We start from the raw sequence: 22,677 nt of genomic DNA, 5'->3' as shown, positions 1-22,677 counted from the left end.
GTCGGGGGTGTCCTACCTTTAAGTTTGAAATGAATGAGTAAATAAACAATGCCTGATTTCAACATGTGATTGAATGAAATGAGAGCTTGACTGTAGTTTAAGTCTGCTTCTGAGAGGACCAGCCTCTCTGTTTAGGAATTTAGAGACCGTCAGCACGGGAACAAACTCTAGATTTTCCTTTCAAGTTAATTTATTATGTCTATTTTTGATATTTCTTATCTTTATCCTTATCTTGCTGTATTATTGTTACAACCACCATGTCAAATTCCTCTTATGTGAAAAAATTAACTCCTTCCTTCCTTCAACTGTGTTATGTGTAATGTTGTGTAAATGAGGCACGTGAGGGTGTTGTTGGGTAAATTTGTTATGGGATATTGATATATTCTGTAGTGTGTTGATGTTGTTACCAGGCAACAAAGGTAAAAAGGAACTCCCCGTCGGGGAATCGAACCCCGGTCTTCCGCGTGACAGGCGGAGATACTGTCCACTATACTAACGAGGAACAGGTGCTCTGCTGTACATATACAGGAATCATATATTTACGGCCGCTAATCTGATACGATTCAAGTTTGATGAATGTGAGGGGTATCTTTCCCTGATTGAACGCATTTGCTAACGAAAAGGCCACCGAGTACGGTATGTCTCAATACGCTGCTCAGGTGATTAAAGGTGTGTTTCCGCCCTTTTTTGAATCCAGAAATTCTTAAACGTGTTTGCCAAGACTCTCAAAGCACCATTACACACAGTTTATTGAAATTATCAGTCATTTTTGTAGGAACGTTCATGTTCTCTCCGTGTTCAGTCATTATCCAGCCTTCGGTCCGAGGCCTTGGGGGCCACGCGCTGTTTGCGGTTGCGCAATTGTCGCAGCCGGAGCTGCATGTTATTGCGCAGTTTCTCGCCCTTCTTTAACACCTGTGTTAGCCTCTGCTTTCGGAGTTTGGTGAGGCGAAAGTCACAGATTGTGGGATGGTGTTCGTACATGACTTGACAAGTGCGGGAAGAAGGCGTGTAGCCATCAGCGGAGGCCGTGACGCGATACTCGCCGGGGTTCAGCAACCGCCAGTAGTCACCAGCAGCAGCTGAGAGCAGAGAGCAAGGACGTCAGTCAGGTTCTTTATTTTCTCCATTCCAGGTAAGACATGCACCGTACCTGATCTAATGTGATGGTCAATGTCCTCTACTTCGATGACCGCGCCTGCTATACCATGGTCTGTGTCCTTGTCACGGACCACTCCCTTAATTCCACGGTGCACCTGAAGAACCAGACACTGAGGTTTGCTGTTGGATGTGAAACTCGTCATTAATAATGCGACATATCCCGTCGGACCGTGGATGAACAGATCAGGACGGTACAATATTCATGCCGATTGTGCTGCCATCCAAAAGATGCAAAGAGACCTGCTCCATGTACACCAGCAGAGACTCCCTGTTGTTCTCCCACTCCACAGGAAGCTCACTGGCATGTGGAAACTTATCGCAGGACAACTCCACTGTCACCTCGAAACAGTTGGTGTGCAGGTAGCTGAAATCATTCATACCTTCAGGAGGAAGACAATAAGGGACATTTACTAGATTTCATGTGTTCACATGAAGGGCTCTAAATTGGGCCGGGTCCCGCCTCCGTTCTGATAAGAATAAGATTCTTACTTCCTGGTACATTGTGCCAGTCGGCTCCGTTGATGATGTTGTTGTATTTGAGAAAGTCATTGTTGTGGCAAGGCCGCCGGTTTGGGTTGGACATCGCCTGGTTAAGCCGAGACGTGCACAATCGTTAAAGTAGCCTTTTATTGGGGATGAAGTCTGTTAACGATGCTCATTCAGTGCACATGCTGTGCTCAAAGGATGCTTCCTTTATCTCACTGTGTGTTTAACATCATAATGTGATAACCCTAACCCTAACCCATTGTTGATTTGACCTCGACACACTTTCAGAGTTTCGGGAAAAGGGAAGTGACCTGATTGGTGCTGGCGTATGCTGCGGCCAACCAGCGGAAGAAGCTTTCGTCAGGGGTGGGCGTGTGCTCGCGAGGCGCCCAGTCGCGCGTCATGTCGTACGGGTAGGTGACCACCAGCTCTCCTCCGTGGAGGTTGGCACTGAGAACAAATGGGATGTTTTGCATCCACCTGATGACAGCGCGAGTCTCCGAGGCAACCTACATTTGGAGATGTGGACTTGGAATGATCGGAGCAACAGGATGTAGAGGAGGAGATGAAAACCAGTCTGAACAGTGGTCTTACAAAAGCTTCCTCAGATGTGTACATCTCAGGGATGGGGAAGTAGTGGTTGATAAGTTTGGACCGGTCTGTCTCCAGCTCAATGGCCGTCCACATCACCGAGTTGAGGTCGGCGAAATTATGATTCAAGTCGATTCCTTCGTAGGTGTAACGGCCCAGAGCCCAACCTGCCAGCTCTGATCCCTGCAGGTGGAAGAAAGCGGGTCATGGTTTGCTGCTCTGCTTTTGTCAGGTTAAAAGTTCTGCCACACCTTTTTAAAGGCCATCTCGTGTCCGTCTGGGTTTAAAGACGGCAGGAGGTGGATGCGTGTTTCTTTGATGAGGTGGGTGATGCGCTGGTCTCCACGTTTGTACTCCTGGCACAGGTACTGCATCAGGTTGAGCAGCAGCTCTCGGCCCAGCACCTCGTTTCCGTGCATCCCCGCGACATAGCGGAACTCTGGTTCGCCTGCAGGGGGCGCCAACGCACAGTTGGAGAATTAATGAGGGAAAGTGTGGAAACGTTTTAAATAAAAGTTTGGGATAAAGCAGATCCGTCGTAAAAGTCCTAAACGAGACAAAATCTAATCCAAGCAGTGCAACATTAAACTACTAAATGAATCCAGGTATATTTATGCAGACTTAGATTGCATTGTTGAGGTCAGCCTCCTTGAACCCGTCAGTGGCCCCACTTCCTGTTTGGTCTGCATACACTCCTCTGACAGACGCCTCTGAAATCTCACACCTCCTCTTCACTAATGTTTATGATGAAGAGTTTAACCTCTGACATTAACTCTAGTGTCACCTTTTAGTTTTAGTCCTTCTGCCTTGGTCCTGCACAAAATTTGAATCTTTAAATTTGTCTCGATATGACATGTTGAAATGTTTTATATTGACATTTGATTTTATATACATAATAATAATATACAGCCGAATGCATGTTTTCCTCTTTGTTTCAGCAGATGCTAAATGCATGACGTTTGATGCAAAAGTTGCCTTTTGTATCACACTTGTTGAGCAATTGAAAAGATTGTTCAGGATAAAAACAACTAAAGATTTGAGCAAGTTGAAGACGGACAGAAAACCCCGCAACCCCCCGGTGGGACTCACCTAGTTCGTGTTTTCCAGGGTTGTCAGAGATCTCCATGACGTAGAGTTTTAAACCCTTGTAACTCTTGCCGATGCTGTAGATCCGAGTGACGTCAGGACAAGCCTGGTTTACTGACCTCATCAGCTGGGAAAAACAAAACATTTCAAGAGTTTACGTGCTGTCAATCTAGAAATCATTGGCACAGAAACCTCTAGTGTGGCACCAAATAACCCCTGAATGATGCTCACAATCATCCCATCTCAGATTTAGTCAAGATATTTTCTTTTTCACGCATTTACATCTGTTTTTGAAAGGTTTTGTCTGAAACTACTGATGGTGTCTCGCTCCTGTTAAAGGGTTCCAATGCTGTGGCCCTCAGGGACGGGGTCTGGCCCCCCCGTCTTAGCGCTAAAGCTCGAGCCAAAATCATCTTCGCACCTTCCGCATCTCCTTGTAGTTGTGGTGTCTAAAGTCCAGTTTATCCTTGGATCCCGGTGGTTCTGTTTGCCATGGATAGAGGTTGTTTGGGTCTGCGAACGGTGTAATAAATGAATAAAAGCATTTAATGAGCGTGAGCAGCCTGCAGCTAATAATTATAATGCTAATAATAATAATAATACTGTATCTATATTTCATCTGTGCTGTGCTTTCCTACCTGGCAGCGTGCAGCCTAATACCTCGGCTCTCAGGCAGATGTCACCCTCCGTCCCATTCTGGTACCAGGTCTGCGGGTTGATCCTGATGTACCGGGCCACGGTGGAGTTGAACAGGGAGAGAACGGGCGTCTCTGGATCCTGGTTCCCTTCAAAGATCTGCAGCCCACAGAGAGGATGGAGGAATTAGGACAACGGCAGAGACTCGGGATCGCGACACGGAGGGACGTCCATGAGTTGGCGAGCAGGACACGAGAGGTTGAAGAGCATCACTCACTGCCTCCTCTGTCCCGTTCATGCACGGCTTCCAGACCAAAGAGTCGTTGCTGAGCTGCACCTTGTAGCTGTGGACCACGTCCCAACTGCCGGGACAAGCAACACAATGATCGTCAGGACCTTCAGGCAGATGTGCACATCTGGACATTCTCGAGATGATGAACAGCGTAACAGGAAAGTGCAGTTGTGCTTTGATGTCCACCACCTGTGGAGGGCAACGCGTGTGGAAGACAAGAACTACCTTTGATGTGACGTCTCTATGGCAACAGTATTGACGCTGACCTCCAAATGGAGCTGCGACCCTGCAGGATGACCCCAGTGAAGCCAGTCGGCCGCAGGGCGTCGATCTCCAGCCACTGCTGCTTGTCCCTGTGGCGAGCGCACCAGGCCCCGTCGTAGATATCGCCGTCCTCCACCCCGGACTGCAACAACAGCACGAGGCTCTTCTGTCTGTGGCGATCACACCTGTGGCGCGTGAACAACCTGCGCCCATACCTGGATGTTGAGTCTGCCGCGGTGAGGGCCCAGACCTCGCCGCTTGTAGGACGACGCTCTCAGCTGGGTGTCTTTAACCCGTAAGGACTCCAGACCCAGAGGAGGACATTCTAAAACAGTCGTTTTAGTTTGATAAAACAGAGGATTTATAATCAGACTTGAAAAAAAAAAAGGTTTGAGTGTTGCACCATCACTCGAGCGATTTCTTCTTATATTGAAGAAGAGCCGAAATAAACCTGTAGGAGGTCCCTCTTCCCACCTTCAGACCTCAGACTCATATTGTGACCCAACCCCCATCTGGGCCTGATGGTCCTGCAGGGTCTCTGCAGAGCTGAAGCGAGACGGAGGCATTTCTGACAAACCACCAGAGACACCATGAACACACTCGGTGGTCCTGGAGGATTCGGCATGTTTGATCAGCCCCTGCTCAGGTTTCCCTCCCTCCTTCCTGTGGCCCCCCTCCTCCTAAAGGAAGGTCAAGATGGGCCCTCGAGAAGCATCAAAGCACCTTTGTTGGATGTTTTTAGTATTTCCCACAATGACTGTAAAAATCAAATAAATTGAATAATGAAAGAGAGCTATTGAACAGAACTACAGAAGTGGAGCTGGTTCGTTGGGCCTGGAGTGAATCTGATGAGCCGTGACCACACGGCCGACTGGGTTTATTCCTCACCGTGTCCTGACCCAACACCCGCTGATGAGCGACGCAGCATTTACAACAATGGGAACAGAATTATTAGACAGACACGTGAACAAGAGCTGGAGCTGCATTTGTAAAATAGTGCACGTAGTTGTGATATTTCCCATGTTTCTGGGCTCAGAGCGTCCGGCGGGTCCTTCATATTTGAATATAGGGGACATATGTGGTATTTTGGTACGTTAACTCTGTTGACACTGTGAACTTTGGAAGCATTTCAGACTATTTGCAGCTCTCGTGAGGCTCTCATGAGGCTCTCGTGAGGCTCTCGTGAGGCTCTCGTGAGGCTCTCGTGAGGCTCTCGTGAGGCCGGCTCATCACGTACGTGTGTCCACAGATTGGCTCGCTGTCTGTCTGACTGGAGGCTTCTTCTTCTTCGGTAATGTGGTTTTCCCACCGACGCGTTTCTTCTGGATGGTTTTTGTCCTCTTTGTGACGCTCCTGGTGAAGCTCTGCTCTACACACATTAGCGACACACACGGCGGGAATCCAAGTCAGAACTTTTTTACCTTTTCAGGATATTTTAATAATAATACTGTTAACTGTGAGGTCTTTTTCTGGGATAGCAAAATATTGGTAGCATTAAAAGAGACATTTTAGAATCATTAACCAAATAGAAACAATTTTTTTTTTTAAAACAATGAACTGTATCAATGTTCTGCCAGAATAAACGCATATAAGGCTTTATTATTATTATGGTGGAACATTAACGTTGGCCTGAAGCGATACACCAACAGAGTCCATCATTGAGATGCAGCACAAACCATCTTTCAGTCTGGAGACTGGACACGTCGCCAAGTTCTTTACATCTGTGGGGCAGCAGCTGCACAGCTTCTGTGAGCAGACTGAATGAATATTTGCTGTGTGTGTGTGTTTTATTTAGAGGAAAACACACGAAGCCCAGAGAACATCCTCCACTAACTCAGCACACATTTGTAAAGACACTGTAAACTGAATGAATGTGTAGAATAAAGAAGTCTAATTCAAAGAAACCTGCGCTGCTGATTTTCCTGCTCACTTACCACTCAGGTGTCGGGGAATTGTGGGGCTTTTTCCAGGTTTTCCGGCTGTGCGATCATGATCAGCCGAGGTGGGAGCCTCAGTCCCAGCAGAGGAAAGACTCCCAGTCGTGCTAAAAGCTGCACGTGCAGCAGGAACGTCCCCATCGGACCTGGCAGAAACCAGAGTGAAGTATCCACAGAGCAGAAAGACGGGCAGGAGGTGCAGAGCTCCAGCCATGGCGACCCCCCCCTGCAGAAAGCTCCAACACTGAACACTCAGCCCCCGACAGCGCCGGCACTGTCAAAACAACCTCCCCTCAGATTTTAACATTAAAAGTTATGGTTACGGAGGAGGGTGTTGTCACTTCACTAGTTGCATTAAAGCAGCCTGTGGTGTTTCTGCTTTAAATCAGATCATTTATTGCTACGTTAACACGGCTGAAGCTCTTCTACACGGTTCTGTTCAGGACTGGGGCCACACATGCAGCCAAAAGGCAAACGGATGCTTTTATTTTGAAAGGTTCCAGGACCCGCCAATGTTTGTTTGGTTGAGGCGACGTTCCTCGGCTCGCTTCCCTCTGCTGGAGCAACAACCACGAGGGGTTGGTTGGTTCACCACTGACCTCAGTCACCTCAGGCACGGCTGCACATTCAATCACCTGCTCCTCTCAAGTCTGGCAATCTTTTTTATTCAAATAAACTCGCTTGGTTTTCTGAGGTGAAAGGATGCAAATCGAAACATGACATTTAACCAGGTCTTGTTAAAAATGGAAATCAAAAAAAGATCTATTTACAAAAACAAAGAGGAAAGACACAGCTCATGTCTCCACTCATTCTCAACATCTGGCAGCGCATCGCGACTCTGACGACGCTGAACAACAAAGTTGCACGACTCTTCTGCCTCCAAAGGAAAACGACATTTTCCCGCTGGTGTGAAACAAACAGAAGCCATCAGAGTCTAAAGGCAGGAGAGCAGCCGCTGTGTGAAAATGTCCCAGGGTTTTGAACATCTCAAGGCTTCCACAGCTTCAGCAGACCATCCTCGCTGTAGGTGCTGATGAGGTTCTGGTGGGGGTGGTGAGCGATGCCGATCACGTCCTTCTCGTGCACCTGCAAGGAGGAAAGCGAGATCTAGACTTCAGAGGAATGCTGATGTGTTCGCAAGACGCCCCCTGGTGGCCAAAAGCATCGCTGCACAAACACATTTGGTCTCAAAATGAAGGTTCTGCCATGAAGACCAGTGTTACACCCCTGGGTTCCCCTGGTAACCACGCACCGTGAGCGTTCTCTCCAGCTTGCCGGTGACTGTGCTGAAGCAGTAGAGCACAAAGTCTTCTCCCACGCAGTAGATCCACTCGCCACGGGGGGACAGCGTGCAACACACGAAGTCGCCACCTTCTCTTTTACCGGAGCTGAAGCTCCTCACGATCTGCACAGAGAGGGAGAACACACTGATGTGCAGGCCGCCGGCCAACAACGTTCCGGGACGCGGGCTGCGGACTGACCTGGCCCTGCATGTTCATGATGACCACCGTGTTGGAGCGGTTGCACACCACAAAGTGTTCGGGGTTCTTGGGCAGCAGGAGGATGTTGTTGACCGTGATGTCGGTGCCAGCCGACGTGCCCAGAGGTTTGAAAGTGTTGTGGTGCACTCGGTGGTCTTCATGTTCCAAACCTGGTACCAGAACACACGCGTCAGGCTCGGCACGCGCGCGCACCATCGGGTTTGACGGGGAAACGTGGCGAGAAGAGGAAGCGCCGAAGCCGAACGCCTTACCTTGACGGTCCCGTCCGATGAAGCGCTGATGACGTGGTGACCGTCGGGGGTGAAGGTGGCCTCGTTCACAAACGACGAGTGGCCACGGAACTCCTTCAGAGTTTCCCGACTTCAACCCGTGAATTCTGCCTCGGAAAACAGTTGGAGCAACGCGTCAAATCAGGAAGTAATAAATGTGACGGAAAAAGGTCATTTTTATTAAACCGTTGGAGCCATTTTCTACAGGAGTGAATGATGAAGGAGGAGGTCACCTGATTGTCTGGTCGAAGGAGGTGCTGAGGAGCTGACTGCTGTCTTTACAGAAGCTGACGCACGTCACTCCTTTGCTGTGGGCACGTTCAAACCTCCTCAGACACTGACCACTCTGGATCTTCCACACCTGAACACACAGCAGCCTTTTCGTTAATGCTGAGCAACAGAATGAGGCACCATTTAGCGTCACCTAGAATTTCAGCGTTGCGTTTTAATGCGAGCGTTTCATTCTTATAAATCCAGAAACGACGACATTTTTCAGCCCACGTTAGCTGAAGTGAGCCCGAGAACATCGACGGCTGACCTTGATCTTCCCATCCTGGGCTCCGGTGGCCAACATCTCCGTGTCCCGGCTGAAGCACATGCACAGCACGGCGTCGTCCATCATCATGAAGTTGTCCTGAGCCTGATACTTCAGATCCTGGGAACAAACGGAGCGCGGCGACGTTTTGGATCACTCGGGTTCCTGGAACGTCACACCTCCTGATCTGCGTCTTTACCTTTCTGATTTTCCCAGTGGTGAAGTTCCACACCTCGATGAAGCCGTCGACAGAACCGGTGACCAGATACTGACCATCGGGGGAGAATCGGGAACACTCCACATGAGACTTCTGTCCAAACTGTTCAGGAGAGGCAGAGACAGAACCGTCAGAAGATCCAGATCACTGTGTGGAGCAGTGAGGCAGCCCATTGGACACAAGAACCTTGATTTGTCTGCTGAGCTGGGTGGGGAAACGCTCCTCCTCCACGTCTTTGACGGCAGCTTTGCCCCTGAACAAGTCGATGGTGGTTCCTGGTGGGAGGAGACCTTGATGCTGCTGCCACTTCAGAGACTGAAGGACAAGACAGTGAGACGAGGACAGCCACGGTCATGCAGCACGAGCCCCGTGTCCACTCGTCTCCATCACCTACCTGACCCAACAGGGCCATCAGACGAGAGGGTGGCACCACGCTGACCTCCCCCGCCAGGGCCTGAGCGATGGCGGCGCGACGCTTCTCTTTACTGCTGCCATCGGGGTACGCCTGCGGGGACGTTCACGGCTCTTTAGACAGCTCAAGCTCCTTGACTAGAGCAAAACGACCCAAAACCGAGTACGGAGATTCGGAAACACAGCGACTGTATCGTCGCTGAGGTCCAACCTTGAGCTGAGGAGGCGACCTTCATCATTCTATTACTAGAAAACTCAATTAAACTTTCAACATTTGACTATTGTTAAATGCAGATTGCTACTAAGCTGATATAGTTATCAGAAGGATCTGAGGTGTAGAAAATGATGGTCACATTTAATATAAACTACCGCCGCCAGCTGGCCCGAGACGGACTGGTCCTCACCTCTCGCGGGTCAAAGTAAGAACGGGCCAGTAGGTTCTCCAGATGGATGTATCTCTCTGGCTGGGTCTGTTTCAGCATGATCATGGGGTCAGTCTGTCTGAGGAGGGAACGGGCCGCACCCAACTCTCTTAGTTCGATCAGCTCCAGAACCACCTGCTCAGAAGAACAAGCAAAGAAAGGAAATTCACAGTTTTGGACCATCCTGAATCCTGCACGTCAAAGCAAACCGAAAGGACGACACTAATCTTTCCTCACTCATGTTTCTTGAGGGATTTGCTCCATGCACGCACATCTCACCTGCTCATAAAGGTCTATCAGGGTTTTATCTGGCAGCTTGAGGGACTGGATAGCTTGCAGGACTGTGTCCCAGTGGCCGCTGTTAATGTCCGCAACGAAGCTCTCTATACTGTCCACAGTATTCAGAGAAACGGTGGTCTCCTCCTGCAGGGTGGCCAGAGTCCTTTGCAGATTGTTCTCCTTCAAATACTGCATGATCAGACGTATCACGCTGTGGAAAATGAATACAGACGCTTCAGGACAGTTCGGCTGCAGCTTTGCTGTTTGCAGCTTCAACGCATACTGGCGCTAATGCTAACGCTAGCGTCTAACTTCAGACTTCACGGTAACAATACAGTTAACTCAGCATCGGGATGATACCAGCGCGATTAAGTAGTCTTAACCAATGCTTATGTACACGTGTAAATAAGAAAATAAACGGTCTCTCCCTTTGCTAACTAACTCTTAGCTTAGCATGCTAACGCTACTGAATGGCAGGCGACAAAGGCCTAGTCGACAGAAAAGACAAATATGTGATTATTGGGACCAATATATTACAAAAACAGAAGCCTTTAATTTTTCTATAATTTGGGATACTTACTCCGCGGATTCCACTTCCAAAGACATGACTATTTATCTCAAAACAGAAGCTAAGACGGTCTTCTCTGTAGTATCATGCGGCAGTAACCGTGACGCAAACACGGAAGTAGTGGGAGGAGTTTGGGATTTTCAAAATAAAACAACACCATTATTTTATGTTATTTCTTGTTTATTTACTGGAGTGAAAATCAAGAAAAAAGATGTGGACGACAACCTCATGTGACACGTTTTAAATGTCTTCATTTTCGACTACATCAATGTATCTAAACGCATTCTGTGTCCGGGGCTCTCCTCTATTATTATTATTGAATGTGTTTATTCTGTGGGAATAAAAAGGTATTTAATGATCTCAACAGAATCATTGTATTTCCTGCAGCGTTTAAGTTTTTTAAGACGCTTTTCCGCCACAGACATGGGCCAGATTTTTTGCTGGAAGTCAATTAGGCAAGCTCATTTCAACTCTGTATCCATAACAATGACAAGGAAGTATTTTTTATCTAATACACTCACTCGAGATTAATGATCAAGTCTTTATCGGTGTGCAAATATCTCCCATCACGGCAATGTTATAAAAATGACGCATAGGGGGCGCTAGATGCTCATTTATGGGTGAGAGGCCCCAACGACTCCCACGTCTGGGCCACTGAAGGTCTTTCAAGGTTATGATAATGATATTCAATGAAGGATCACTCCAGTCTCTTTTCCAATTGTTTCTGCCAGTCATTACATAATTTCACTGGAAAGAAAAAAATGGGCGATAGGAACCCAGCAGGTTGGTTTATTTGGAGAGATAGATCGGGATTCAAAGAGAATTGTAGCAGATGGGGAGGGGGCGAGTGCTGCTTTCACATTGGAAATCTATTAACACGAGAGCAGCAGAACATCGTCGGTATAATTGCACCGTTCAAGTGGTGTGACAGCTCAGTGGGGAGACGCGTTTCCAGTAACGAAGACGTCTCACCACAAGCATGACAGCAGCACAAAATGCAATCAATTCGCCCAAAATTTCAAATTCATATCAGCCACCAGCTCCAGGAGGCAACGAGTTATCTCTATCATAATTAGCTCGCAAAGAATTCCCGATGTTGTCGGAGAGAAAAGTGCCATTCTGAGAAGAACAGCAACTATTATCCCAGCTGTGATTCCCAGCAAACATTAAAATCACTGTGTTACTGGTTTACACTCGTGAAAAAATGACCATTCATTTGCAAAAAATGCTTTTAAAATACAGTGTTTAACTGCAATCCACTCCAACTGGATCCTGTTTTGCAAAGCCCTCCAATCATTTCTGTTCTGGTCGCTTGTGTTCTCATGGAAACCTCTTCAATGCTAAAGTAAAGTCAACAGACCGATGCTCACAGCTCCGACGATGGCAAGAAAAACAGAGCTGAGGAGCATCCAAAACCCGTCTGAGCCCGGAGAAAAGGCTCAGATGATCCCGTTCTAATATTCCCATGAATTAAAAGCAGGTTCTCAGTGTCAGAGTTTGAACAGAGGAAGTTGACCAGGGTGACGCTGCAGTTCTGGGGGAGATGGGAGGTCACGTCAGGTCCTCCCTGACACGTTTAACCCTCCTAACGGTTCCTCTCCGTGACGCGCGCTGGCGGGTTAGAAGGTTGAGACCCACTTTAGCTCCTGTCTGCTGCTGTCAGACGCTCAACTCTTCATATCCTGCAAATATAGAATAATGTTTCTGCTCTGATCAGCTTTTCCTCAGCACAATCAAAGCAGCGAAGACGGAGCCCGATTGTCCGTGTTTGGTTTCGCCCTTGAGAGCCTCCCATCACGACGCTCATCAGGGGTTCGACCCTCCAGCCTCAAGTGCTGGTGCACTTAGAGCTGCTCTTTCTTTACTGGTTTTAATAAAGGCGACGTTATTGTTGAACCAGATCAAATTTATGGTTAAATCTGCATCACTGATCGTGTTCTCACACATTTAAACGTACTGATTTCACCTCAACATAAACGATCAATACTGACTAAAACCAGAGGGATAAAAGATATTCTTAATCTGTGTTGTATCAAAATAACCTGGAGCTGCACACACACACACACACACACACACACACACACACCACACACACACACACACACACACACACACACACACACACACACACACACACACACACACACTAGCATAAAGCCTCTCCTGTACCGAAGGCTGTTATCAAGAGTTATCGAGGTGATGAAGCACGGAGCTAGAAATGGAATTGTGCGCAGGCAGCACACGTGATACAATATATGTTGCTGAGCAATAGCGATGAGAGCGGTGCGTAATATAGAAGACGTTTCTACCCGCCGTAATGTAAACAGAGGCTCTCTACGTGGCGAGCGAACGTGGCTGCTTCCCTGCAGCTGAAAGCTCCAGGGGCTGCTTTTGTGATGACACAAGAGAGCGGCTCTGAGAGGGGCCACTCTCTCTTTTCAATTACTGCTCTCTCTTTGCCTGTTCCAGCCTCTGCGTTGGCCTGACACGTGGAACCTCAGGCATCCTATTGTTGTGGGATCCACTGGAGGGTTTTATGGACGTTTATGCAACGGATCCGAATCTTTTCAGCTGCAGAGGGACGGGATAGAAGCTGGCGCTTGGAACGTGTTTTTGGAGGGTTCCAGCGCCTGTGATGAGCTTTGGGGTGTGAAATATAAGCTGGTGCTGACTTGTTGAAGCCACAATAAATAAGCTTGCATGGAAGTCGCTAGTTTCAGGCAGAAAGAAAGAGAAATATCAGGAGGGAAGCCAGAGAAAAACAGCCATGCTGAAAATATTCTGACACATTGGAAGTCAATTCTTGGAATAAATCCTTAAAACTGCTGCCTGCTGTCAAGGATCCGGGGACTTGAGTCTGTATCAAATGGCCTCAGACTCACAGAGTGTGTTGGTGTGTATTCAGTTAGTCCTGTGAGTTTACACTCCTGCACACACGAGGGAGATGTTGCACGCCGCTGCATCGCCACCACCTTTAGTCTGGTTTTTACCGTGTTGTTGTCTTCTTGCATGGATGTAATGTTGCTCATCACTGAATGAAATGCTGAAGCTTCATATTATGGGTTTGTGTTTGGCGGTTTTCCGTTGGTCTCTTGACTGATTTCCGATCTTTCCTTCATCCAGATCCAGATCATCATCCAGTTCCAGAGTCTCTGAATCACAACTGAAAACTGAAGCTGTTGTTTGTTAAAAAACACAAATTCTCTAACGGTGCACAAATGATCATCCAATTTCTGATCCTCAAACATGATGTTAAACATCTATTCTGCCAGGGTTTACATAGCAACTTTTCACTTTTAGCCAATTTTCTCACTAACAATTTTCTCACTTTCTCAGAAAATCACAACAAAAGAAAAGGGTTGAGTGCTGAGAGGCCTTTTACTAAAGCCGACAGCCTTTCCAACCATTCTTTAAAGGACGGAGTCAAACCCTGCAAAGCCACAAAAAGCTTTGATCCTTCTGTGGAGCCTCACAATTAAGGCGTTATTGTGTTGAGAAAGGCTTCGACTTCAACTCACTGCAGACAGGTTGAAATGAGGTTATTATGCAAAACACAGAAGACAAAAGGAGGCTATTTGCAGTTAATTAACATGGTAATTTTCTAAGCAACTGTCTCATAATTCATATAAAGAGGAGAGAATGGGAATTGTCCCTGCGTATCTCAGCGGCGTTCCTCACCTGGGCTTGGACGTGCATTTGTATGGCCCTCACGCTCCTCTCCAGGACTTATTGATTTCCCCAGGTCTCACTCATCGGCATGCACGGCCACGGTAATGAGCGAATCCATCTTCTGTCGGCCCCCACTAAAACAAACCCAGTCCTGAAGGGGAAGAGGGCAACGCATCCAGCTCGATTCTTTGTGGAGGGTTCTATCGCCGCTCCTTGTCCCCCTGGATGGACCAAACACGAGGATGCAGACACGAGCGGAACGCTCTCGATCCAACGGAACCCAAAGACAGAACAAGCAAACGTGCTGTTGGACACCAGCATTCAGAGATCTTGTAAATACCAGAACCACCAGTTCAGGCCGTCGCTGGGCCCAGTCCAAGACACAAACGTCCCCTTAGCTTCTCATAACCCCTTTGCTCTGGAAAGTCATTCTCCAAGCGTTTGTCCTTCACAGAACGAGGCTATTTTTGCTCTCCCAGCGTGACTCCGGCCCAACGCTGCAATAATGGGCCACGGCCGTCAGCGTGCGCCGTGGCAGCTGTCACAGCCCGGGCCGCCACGCCACCTTCCCTCGCACATATTGGCCGGGGCAGAAAAACCTCTCCTCTCCTGCAGTCTTCAGAGGGGGCAGCTTTAGAAATGGAACAAGAAATGTGAAATGTCACTGCCTCCCCTCCTCTGAGCCGCTCTGCGCTTTATTACCTCCTTCAGCGGCATTTTGTCTGCGTTGGAATTGTTCCAACTGTCAGAATTGAATGAAAGGAAGGTGAACAACCTATTTGCAAAGGTCACATCCTGAGAAATGCACGGCTAAATTTGAAACTCCGCAAATTTGACATTCCCACGTGAGGCAGGATATAGAATTGCTGTCTTCCAAGGGAAAGAGACTTTTAGAAGAGTTCAACGGATGTTTTTTTCATTTGATTTGCTTTTTATTTGCTTTGCTGCTCCTGCGGCTGCGAAACCCCCACGAAGCTGCGGCGCTGCAGCAGCTCTTCGGTGCCTTTGCCTCCATTCTGCTGCTCAAATCCGCACAGGTGGACGGGGGTGGGAGGCAGCGAGGCAGCGAGCATCCATCTTACAGCATCAGCGGGCTTCAAAGGTGCGGCTCCATCGGTGGGACGTGAGCAGAAAGAGAAGGTGGCAACTGCAGCAGCATCACGCAGCATCACCTCGTCGCCCGCCGCCTCTGACGCAGCCACGGGCGGCGTGTCCGCTCTCCTCCCGTCCCCACATCACGCCGATTATTTACAGCTTCTGAGGCTCCAATATTAATTAGTCGCTGGGAGACGACAATAAGCCTCAAGCCCAGATTGATGTTTTCTTCTGGAGAATTATTATATGGCAGTTTTGTTTTGAAAATCACAGCTGCAACCCTGGATCCTCACAGCATTAAAGAGATCAATATTCATCTCTGCTCATCTTTAACGAGTCTTCCCTGAATGTGATCGTTCCCGACCCCACGAACGTGCACACGCCTCCCATCTGAGCCAGAGCTCAGGTCAGCTTTGTTTTCCAACATACTTCTGCCAAGATTAAAACTATTTCAGCCACTAAACGACGATATTGAGTCGACAGGCGCGTTGAATAATCAATAAGATCTTTGATATGAGTTTGTCTTTTTGCCTCCATGTTTCCATTCTCATCACCGGTTTCCATCTTTTCTCATAAATAAACAAGTATCTTGGCTCTTCCCTTCCTGGGAGATTCATCAATTTGCCTTTATGTTATTATTTCTCGCGGGGGGATCGACCGAGTGTGAAGCTGTGACAGAACTCAGTCACACTCTGGAATTCCCTCTCCGGAAAAGCGACTCTGCCAGATGTGCTTAACTTCATCCTCCTGACAGTTCTCGCCCCACTGTCCAACGCTGCTCATCTTTGCAGGTTCTTGATGATTGGACCTGATGGACAGAACTTAAACCTCCTAAAAGTCTCCTCCCATAATGTAAAGCTCGTTAGGTTGGGGGCAGGTTACAGGCGGAGTCCCTGTCTGACGTCAAAGGTCGTTAGTTTCTCCTTCTTTGAGAGAACGCAGAGCAAAACTTGGCGGATCTTCAGGGAAATAAAGGGAGAACGTGCAGAACATGCTGCATCTCCTCCCTTCAGCCACCTTCTGCAGACCAAATGTTGGACCTTCTCCTTCTCTTCTCCCCAAACGCGGTCTCCGAGGACGGTGGAGGATCTGCTCGTGAACCCTCCAGAGAAGGCGTGTGGAGCAACCTTCTCCTGGCTCCTGACTGTCTGTGCTGGAATAACTAAGTTCTCCCCAAAACCAAACACCACCAACGTTTCCACTGCTGGAGGTGAGTTGGTGGCGACCGATGAGGCATTTGACCGAATGCTGAGCACAAACAAGTTTAGTGCGACAGTCATGTGACACGTTTGGTTCTGCAGTTTATGATCCTACAGCAGGAATGTTCCAATAACTCTGCTTTTAATCATTAAATCTCGTGCCATGGTGGTGGTGTTGGGGGGGGGGGGGGTCTCGTGCCATGGTGGTGGTGGTGGTGGGGGGGGGGGGTCTCGTGCCATGTGACAAACGCAGTCTGACCTTCAGACTGTTGCATCAGGGTCATCATACAGAATTCTGTCCTTGTCAGATTCACCTAATGAGGTGTTCTTCAGTGGCTGTTGCCATGACGACATCCATAAAAGGAGGTGGATGTGCCAAACTAATCTGAGGACGTGGGCTTTTGAAGCAAGTCGTTTAAACTTGGCCAATTCCACAAAACCAAAAATGGAGATGAAGGTGAGGAAGACGTTGGTCTGGCGTGTACGCTTCAGCTAATTAATCCTCTTTTAGCAAATTAGAGTCCTGAAATGAAAAGAATTGATTAGTCGATTCAGTTTGAAATGAGGAAATCTTGAATTTGAGAGTGCTCTTTATTCCGAAGAGGAGCGTTGAGAATCAGTGTGAGGATGAGCTGCTTCTTCAGACTCATAGAAATGTTCACATCTTTAAGATCAAAGCGTAATTAAATGTTTCAGGTGACCTTTGGTTTCCCGTCACAAAACCTTTTTATATGCTCAGCTGCAAACATCAGATTTGGAACTCCCAATAAAGCTTGTTAGAATAATGTTGATGAATAAATCATCAGCATCACAAATTCCACTGCTTGTTGGCTGTAATGTGACTCCGGCTTTAATCTGACTCTGATCCGACTCTGATCCGACTCTAATCTTCTTCCTGACACCTCTCTGAGAGCCTGGCAACAAATCAGGGCTTTGTCTTCACAGCTGCCATGAAAAAGGAGCTAAATCCCCGACCTTCACCTTTGTGAGGATTTCCATAGACATTATTCAGGACCCCATAATCCTGACCCTGTCCCATAACCCTGACCCATAACCCTGTCCCATAACCCTGACCCCATAACCCTGACCCATAACCCTGACCCCATAACCCTGACCCATAACCCTGTCCCATAACCCTGACCCAAAACCCTGACCCCATAACCCTGACCCATAACCCTGACCCTGACCCCCACAACCCTGACCCCATAACCCTGACCTATAACCCTGACCCTGTCCCATAACCCTGACCCTGACCCCATAACCCTGACCCAAAACCCCGACCCCCACAACCCTGACCCCATAACCCTGACCCTGACCCCCACAACCCTGACCCCATAACCCTGTCCCATAACCCTGACCCTGACCCCATAACCCTGACCCAAAACCCTGACCCTGTCCCATAACCCTGACCCTGACCCCCACAACCCTGACCCCATAACCCTGACCCTGACCCCATAACCCTGACCCCATAACCCTGACCCCATAACCCTGACCCCGTCCTAAACTCACATCTAACCTGAGTCTCAAAAAATGTCTTTATCCTCAAACAGTCCTTTGATTTTGTTAGGACCAAAAATGTCCTCACTTTTGGTACTTTTGGAGGATTTTGGTTCTAAATTTGTATCAAGTACAAGAACACACACACACACACACACACACACACACACACTGCAGACACTTTTTGTGCCATTAAATAAAAGACCTGAGCACAGTTGCGATGCAGCAAAGATGAACATTAAATCCATTTTACAGTAAGATGGAAAATAGAGCCAATCGCCCTCTGGTGGACGGCTGCGAGACAAGATCAACTCCCCGCCAGCTCCTCCATTAAGATCGCACACAAGAAACAGGCAAATTTATATGTGAGGCGTGTAGTGTGTATTCAACACACACTGAGTCGTCGGGGTGTTTTCGCCGTGGATGGACACCAAGATGCCTTCGATGCCCACATTTGAGTAGTCAACAACAAAGGGGTTGTTTTCCTCTTCTGTTGCTCAGCAGGTACACACAACGATCTCAGCTGCCCACACACACACACACACACAACGATCTCAGCTGCCCACACACACACGCACACACGCACACACGCACACACACACACACAACACACACACACACACACACACACACACACACACACACACACACACACACACACACACACACGCACAGACCTGTCACAGTGCCTGAACTCTGATTTCAGGGAGTGGACACACATTTCCGCTTATGGCCATGACATTTCTCAGTGTCACCTCGAGCCAGCTACCACTGCGTCAAGTGGGTGGAACAAATGTCAGTTTTCTTTATGACCTTTATTTAGTCTGGGGAAGGTGATTCATCTCCATGTCACATTGCTCCACAGCCGCCGCTGCTCAATTCAAACTTAGTACCTTCAACAATGTCGGGCAGCAGTAATTATCCAGCTGGGTCCCCGTTAATGCAACCACAGCATCGCGATGTGAGTCGTCCTGGACTCTCTGTCTAAATAGCTCGAGACCTGCAGATAAGTGGACAGTTTCTACATACGTTTCTAGTTATTTTTGAGTCTGGAGTCTTCCATGCTCACATTCACAGGATTTATAGGCCCAATCCCTCCATGGAGACACCTTCTTTTAGTCAAACCTTCAAACTAAATTGGATTGGCCTAAAGAAGCTGTAGTCAGAAGTGAGTGGAGTCATTATTGTTGAGCTCTTCAACACTTCTTTCCTCTACTCTCATGTAATAACTTTGATTTGAGTAATGATGAGCAACGACAGCTCGTCACCAATGCCTCCTGGTGTCTGCATCTCCTGGCTGCATCGGGCTGAGGTGGAGTGAGCGAGCAGGTCATGTGACCGGCCTGGTTATGGCGAGAGGGTGTGGTGCAGAATGACTGCAGTGAAAGAGAGAGACGCTGATGTGCTGCAGCGCTGACGGCGTGACAGAAGGACCTCGATGTTGGCGACCTTCATTGTTTATTTGCAAGACAGATTTTTGGTAAAGTCTGGCAGACGTGTTGGCCACATTAGAAGCATCAAGGACTAATTTTCCTGCTACTGTTGTCCTCTTTAAATTCAGTCACTATATGACTAATTTCATTCTGAAGGACCTAAAGAACCTGCAAGGTTAGTTTAGGTGTCTGACTGCCTTATTTATGTTATTCTACCCTTTCTGCTGTCTTAATGCTAACCATAGGCTAGGTTGCTAACATATGGTAACTGATGAGACGCTGACATTCTTTTAAAGATCAGGTCCTGCTAATTTCTCCATTTAAAGGCTTCAGAGTTCGCTCCAGTGTTCGGAGATGTTACCCACTTGAAACTGTGTGGGATTAAATATTTGGTCAAAAACACATTCAGACAGCTGGGAAATTAATGAAATCTGTGAATTATTAGTGCAGCATTAAATCAATCAAATGTATCCTTATTCAGAAAGAGTTTAGTTGCTAGAAGGACGAAAAGGAACGTCCACTAAAACCATCGCAAACCCTCTTGATTACTCATTTACCTAATTTTGGAAGATTTACTTTATACTGTATTTGTCTAATTTGTGTTCCTTCCACATGATGGAAAAATGTGTTTCATTTATATAAATTATAATACGGCTCAAAACTAAGAACATTCAGTAGCCGAGCTCAACCTCTGTCTCACCCTTCAACACTATTTCTTATCTTTTTGTGATTAATTCATATTGAATTAAAGTAGGATGGAAATGTGCCTGATGCAGGAAACTGAGCTGCCTGTGAGTTATTTAATGAATCGGCTTCAATGTGAGCGCTCGTCTTTATTAACAGATCAAAATCGACCAAGCAGGATTAAATATCGGACACAGAAAATAAACAAACCCTGTCGGCCTCTCGTCACATTATCTGAGTAATGAAACAGCACAGTCGAATAATCAGGATAAAAGCTGAGAGGTGGAAGAAGCTGATGGGTCTGTCGTTAATTTACTCTGACCAGAAGAATGTGAGAAGCTGTTAACATAAAGCAGCATGTAGCTCAGAGTGTGTGTGTGTGTGTGTGTGTGTGTGTGTGTGTGTGTGTGTGTGTGTGTGTGTGTGTGCGTGTGTGCGTGTGCGCGTGTGCGTTGTACTTGGTACCAAAATGTTCATTCTACATTCAGCCAAGTGGTCAAACGGTTCTTTGACTTGAGGCCCAGCTAAAAGGACCATTTGAGAGTTAAGACCTGGTTTTATGGTTGAGGTTAGAATTGGGTTTAGCGCAAGGTCAGGGGTCACGGTCATGGGGTCACGGTTATGGGGTCACGGTTCAAGACCTGGGTCTAGGAAAGTCCTCACAAAGATGGGAGTGCAGGAGTGTGTGTGAGGGATTTTAGCTCCTTTTTCATGACAGCTGTGAAGACGAAGCCCAGATTTGTTGGCAGACCATCCCGCGAGGTGTCAGGAAGAAGATTAGTGTCGGATTAATGAAACAATAACGTGTTTTTCATTCCATCTTGAAATGCTTCCTATTGGTTGTTGGTTTCACTGAGTCAGTCCTATCGACCGACAACCCAACAGAGGCCTTGTAGATTTACTTAGTCTGCAAACACAAACACAATCTTGGACTAATCACACTGTAATCAAAACCAGTCAATACTGGTTTTAATCCCACTGTAATCAAAACCAGTCGATACTGGTTTTAATCCCACTGTAATCAAAACCAGTCGATACTGGTTTTAATCCCACTGTAATCAAAACCAGTATCGACCGTCAGTGGTGAAAGTTTTCAGAGTTTGTGCCTGAACGTCTTCCTGTGTAGGTCAGTATTGAGATGGTTCACACGCAGCACAACTGCAGCTGCCTCGTCTTGAGTTTGTCTCCTGCATCACCACCTTCATGAGTCCTCATGAGTCCTCATGAATCCTCTCAGTCCTCATGAGTCCTCATGAGTCCTCATGAGTCCTCTCAGTCCTCATGTCCACTCCAAGAACACCTTCCATAGTCAAACTGCATCATTTGGAGTTACGCTGAGGCACAAACGTGAACGTCTGACCGGCTGATTCAACATCAACAACTGCAACAACTGGTTGAACTCCAAAAGCAGAGCTGCCCGGCCCAGCTGAAGCCCCCGACCCCCCCACACTTTGGCTTCAGCTCTGAGTCCTGCCTGATTCGGCCTCTTCAAACAGCCCATTTGAACGAGTCCATGGCTGGCCGATGAGTGTTGGGGTGATGAGAGCGGACAGGAGGAAGCTTGTTAAAAACCCAACCTCGCTCCCAATGTTCGGCGAAGCTGCCCCCAGTTTGAAGATCCCCCGTGGACTCCTGTGCCAGACGGTTCTGCAACGAAACAGTCAGGGTTTGATCAGCGTAGCTGCGGAGAGGCTGCAGCATTCCTCTGAGGACCAAGTTCTCCTTCTTTGGTACTTGGAATAATCAGACACGGAAGACCTGTAGATGAAGCCTAACCAGCAAAAACTGACTCTCCCTCTGGTTTCTACACATGACGTTTTAAGGAGTGAAACCCTTTTTAATTACGGGGGGGCTCATCTCATCAGACCTTCACACTGAAGAGCTGCAACTGGTCGGAGACGTTCAGGAACTCAATAGAAAATGGTCAATCTCAGCAGAACACTATGGTTTTATTATAGTGTGGAAAAAGGGATGAGGAAAAATACACCTGTTGCTGACACCATCAGAGAAGCTGCTCCTCAACGTGTTCTTCTGACTGTGTCCACAAGCTGCAGATGTTTGGGCTTCATGTGTTTTGAAGCACAAATCTTCTCAAAAAAGGATGAAAAAAACAACCTTCAGGGTTCTTGTTTGCGTGACTTTCTCATTTTGAACTTAGTGGTCCCACATTTCTGACCTTTCAGGCTCCACAGGAGTCCTAATGAGGAGACAATGGGAGGGGAGTCATGAGAGGAGGGGACAACAGGACACCTGGATGACCTGTCCACCAAACTACATTTTACTAGCAAAGTGAGGACTTTTGTCTGGTCCTCAGAACTTCAGTGGTCTGCCTGGAAAAGACAGAGAAAAGTCCTTCATGAAGCTGCGTCCTCAACTATGCCTCAGCTATGCACATGGACGACAGGGACGACAGGGACAACAGCAGGACGCCCATGACCTGCTGC

At 47.7% G+C, this 22,677-nt stretch overlaps 2 protein-coding genes and 1 non-coding gene across 4 annotated transcripts; all 3 read right to left on the bottom strand.

The window, feature by feature from the left end:
• Positions 1 to 430: 430 nt before the first annotated feature.
• trnad-guc (transfer RNA aspartic acid (anticodon GUC)) lies at positions 431 to 502 on the bottom strand. The gene has a single exon. It is a non-coding gene; the product is annotated as a tRNA-Asp (tRNA).
• Positions 503 to 712: 210 nt separating this feature from the next.
• Positions 713 to 6,949, bottom strand: LOC130531450 (probable carboxypeptidase X1). 2 transcript variants are annotated; one of them, XM_057043478.1, is made up of 15 exons: positions 6,451 to 6,949; positions 5,754 to 5,885; positions 4,732 to 4,841; positions 4,519 to 4,658; positions 4,238 to 4,322; positions 3,963 to 4,119; positions 3,746 to 3,837; positions 3,328 to 3,451; positions 2,490 to 2,686; positions 2,242 to 2,421; positions 1,959 to 2,156; positions 1,651 to 1,747; positions 1,402 to 1,541; positions 1,154 to 1,256; positions 713 to 1,082 (listed from the first exon to the last, which is right to left on the bottom strand). In XM_057043478.1, exons 1-15 carry the CDS (start codon positions 6,665 to 6,667, stop codon positions 799 to 801), a joined length of 2,256 nt encoding a protein of 751 aa, XP_056899458.1. In that variant the 5' UTR covers positions 6,668 to 6,949; the 3' UTR covers positions 713 to 798. The 2 variants fall into 2 exon arrangements, 1 of the variants encoding a protein (XP_056899458.1); XR_008952099.1 differs by having other exon boundaries at positions 874 to 1,082; positions 1,154 to 1,281.
• Positions 6,950 to 7,102: 153 nt separating this feature from the next.
• On the bottom strand, positions 7,103 to 10,808 carry smu1a (SMU1 DNA replication regulator and spliceosomal factor a). Its single transcript, XM_057043502.1, is given in 14 exon segments — positions 7,103 to 7,539; positions 7,706 to 7,858; positions 7,935 to 8,072; positions 8,075 to 8,104; positions 8,207 to 8,306; positions 8,308 to 8,331; positions 8,458 to 8,585; positions 8,763 to 8,879; positions 8,959 to 9,078; positions 9,163 to 9,291; positions 9,371 to 9,481; positions 9,792 to 9,944; positions 10,089 to 10,299; positions 10,669 to 10,808. Coding segments are annotated over 14 exon segments (1,539 nt in total). The 5' UTR covers positions 10,695 to 10,808; the 3' UTR covers positions 7,103 to 7,440.
• Positions 10,809 to 22,677: the final 11,869 nt, after the last annotated feature.

The sequence above is a fragment of the Takifugu flavidus genome, chromosome 9, assembly GCF_003711565.1.
Source record: "Takifugu flavidus isolate HTHZ2018 chromosome 9, ASM371156v2, whole genome shotgun sequence".
Classification (NCBI taxonomy): Eukaryota; Metazoa; Chordata; class Actinopteri; order Tetraodontiformes; family Tetraodontidae; genus Takifugu; species Takifugu flavidus.
Note: the sequence above shows the minus strand (reverse complement) of the source record. Positions and strands in the feature narration are given on the sequence as shown.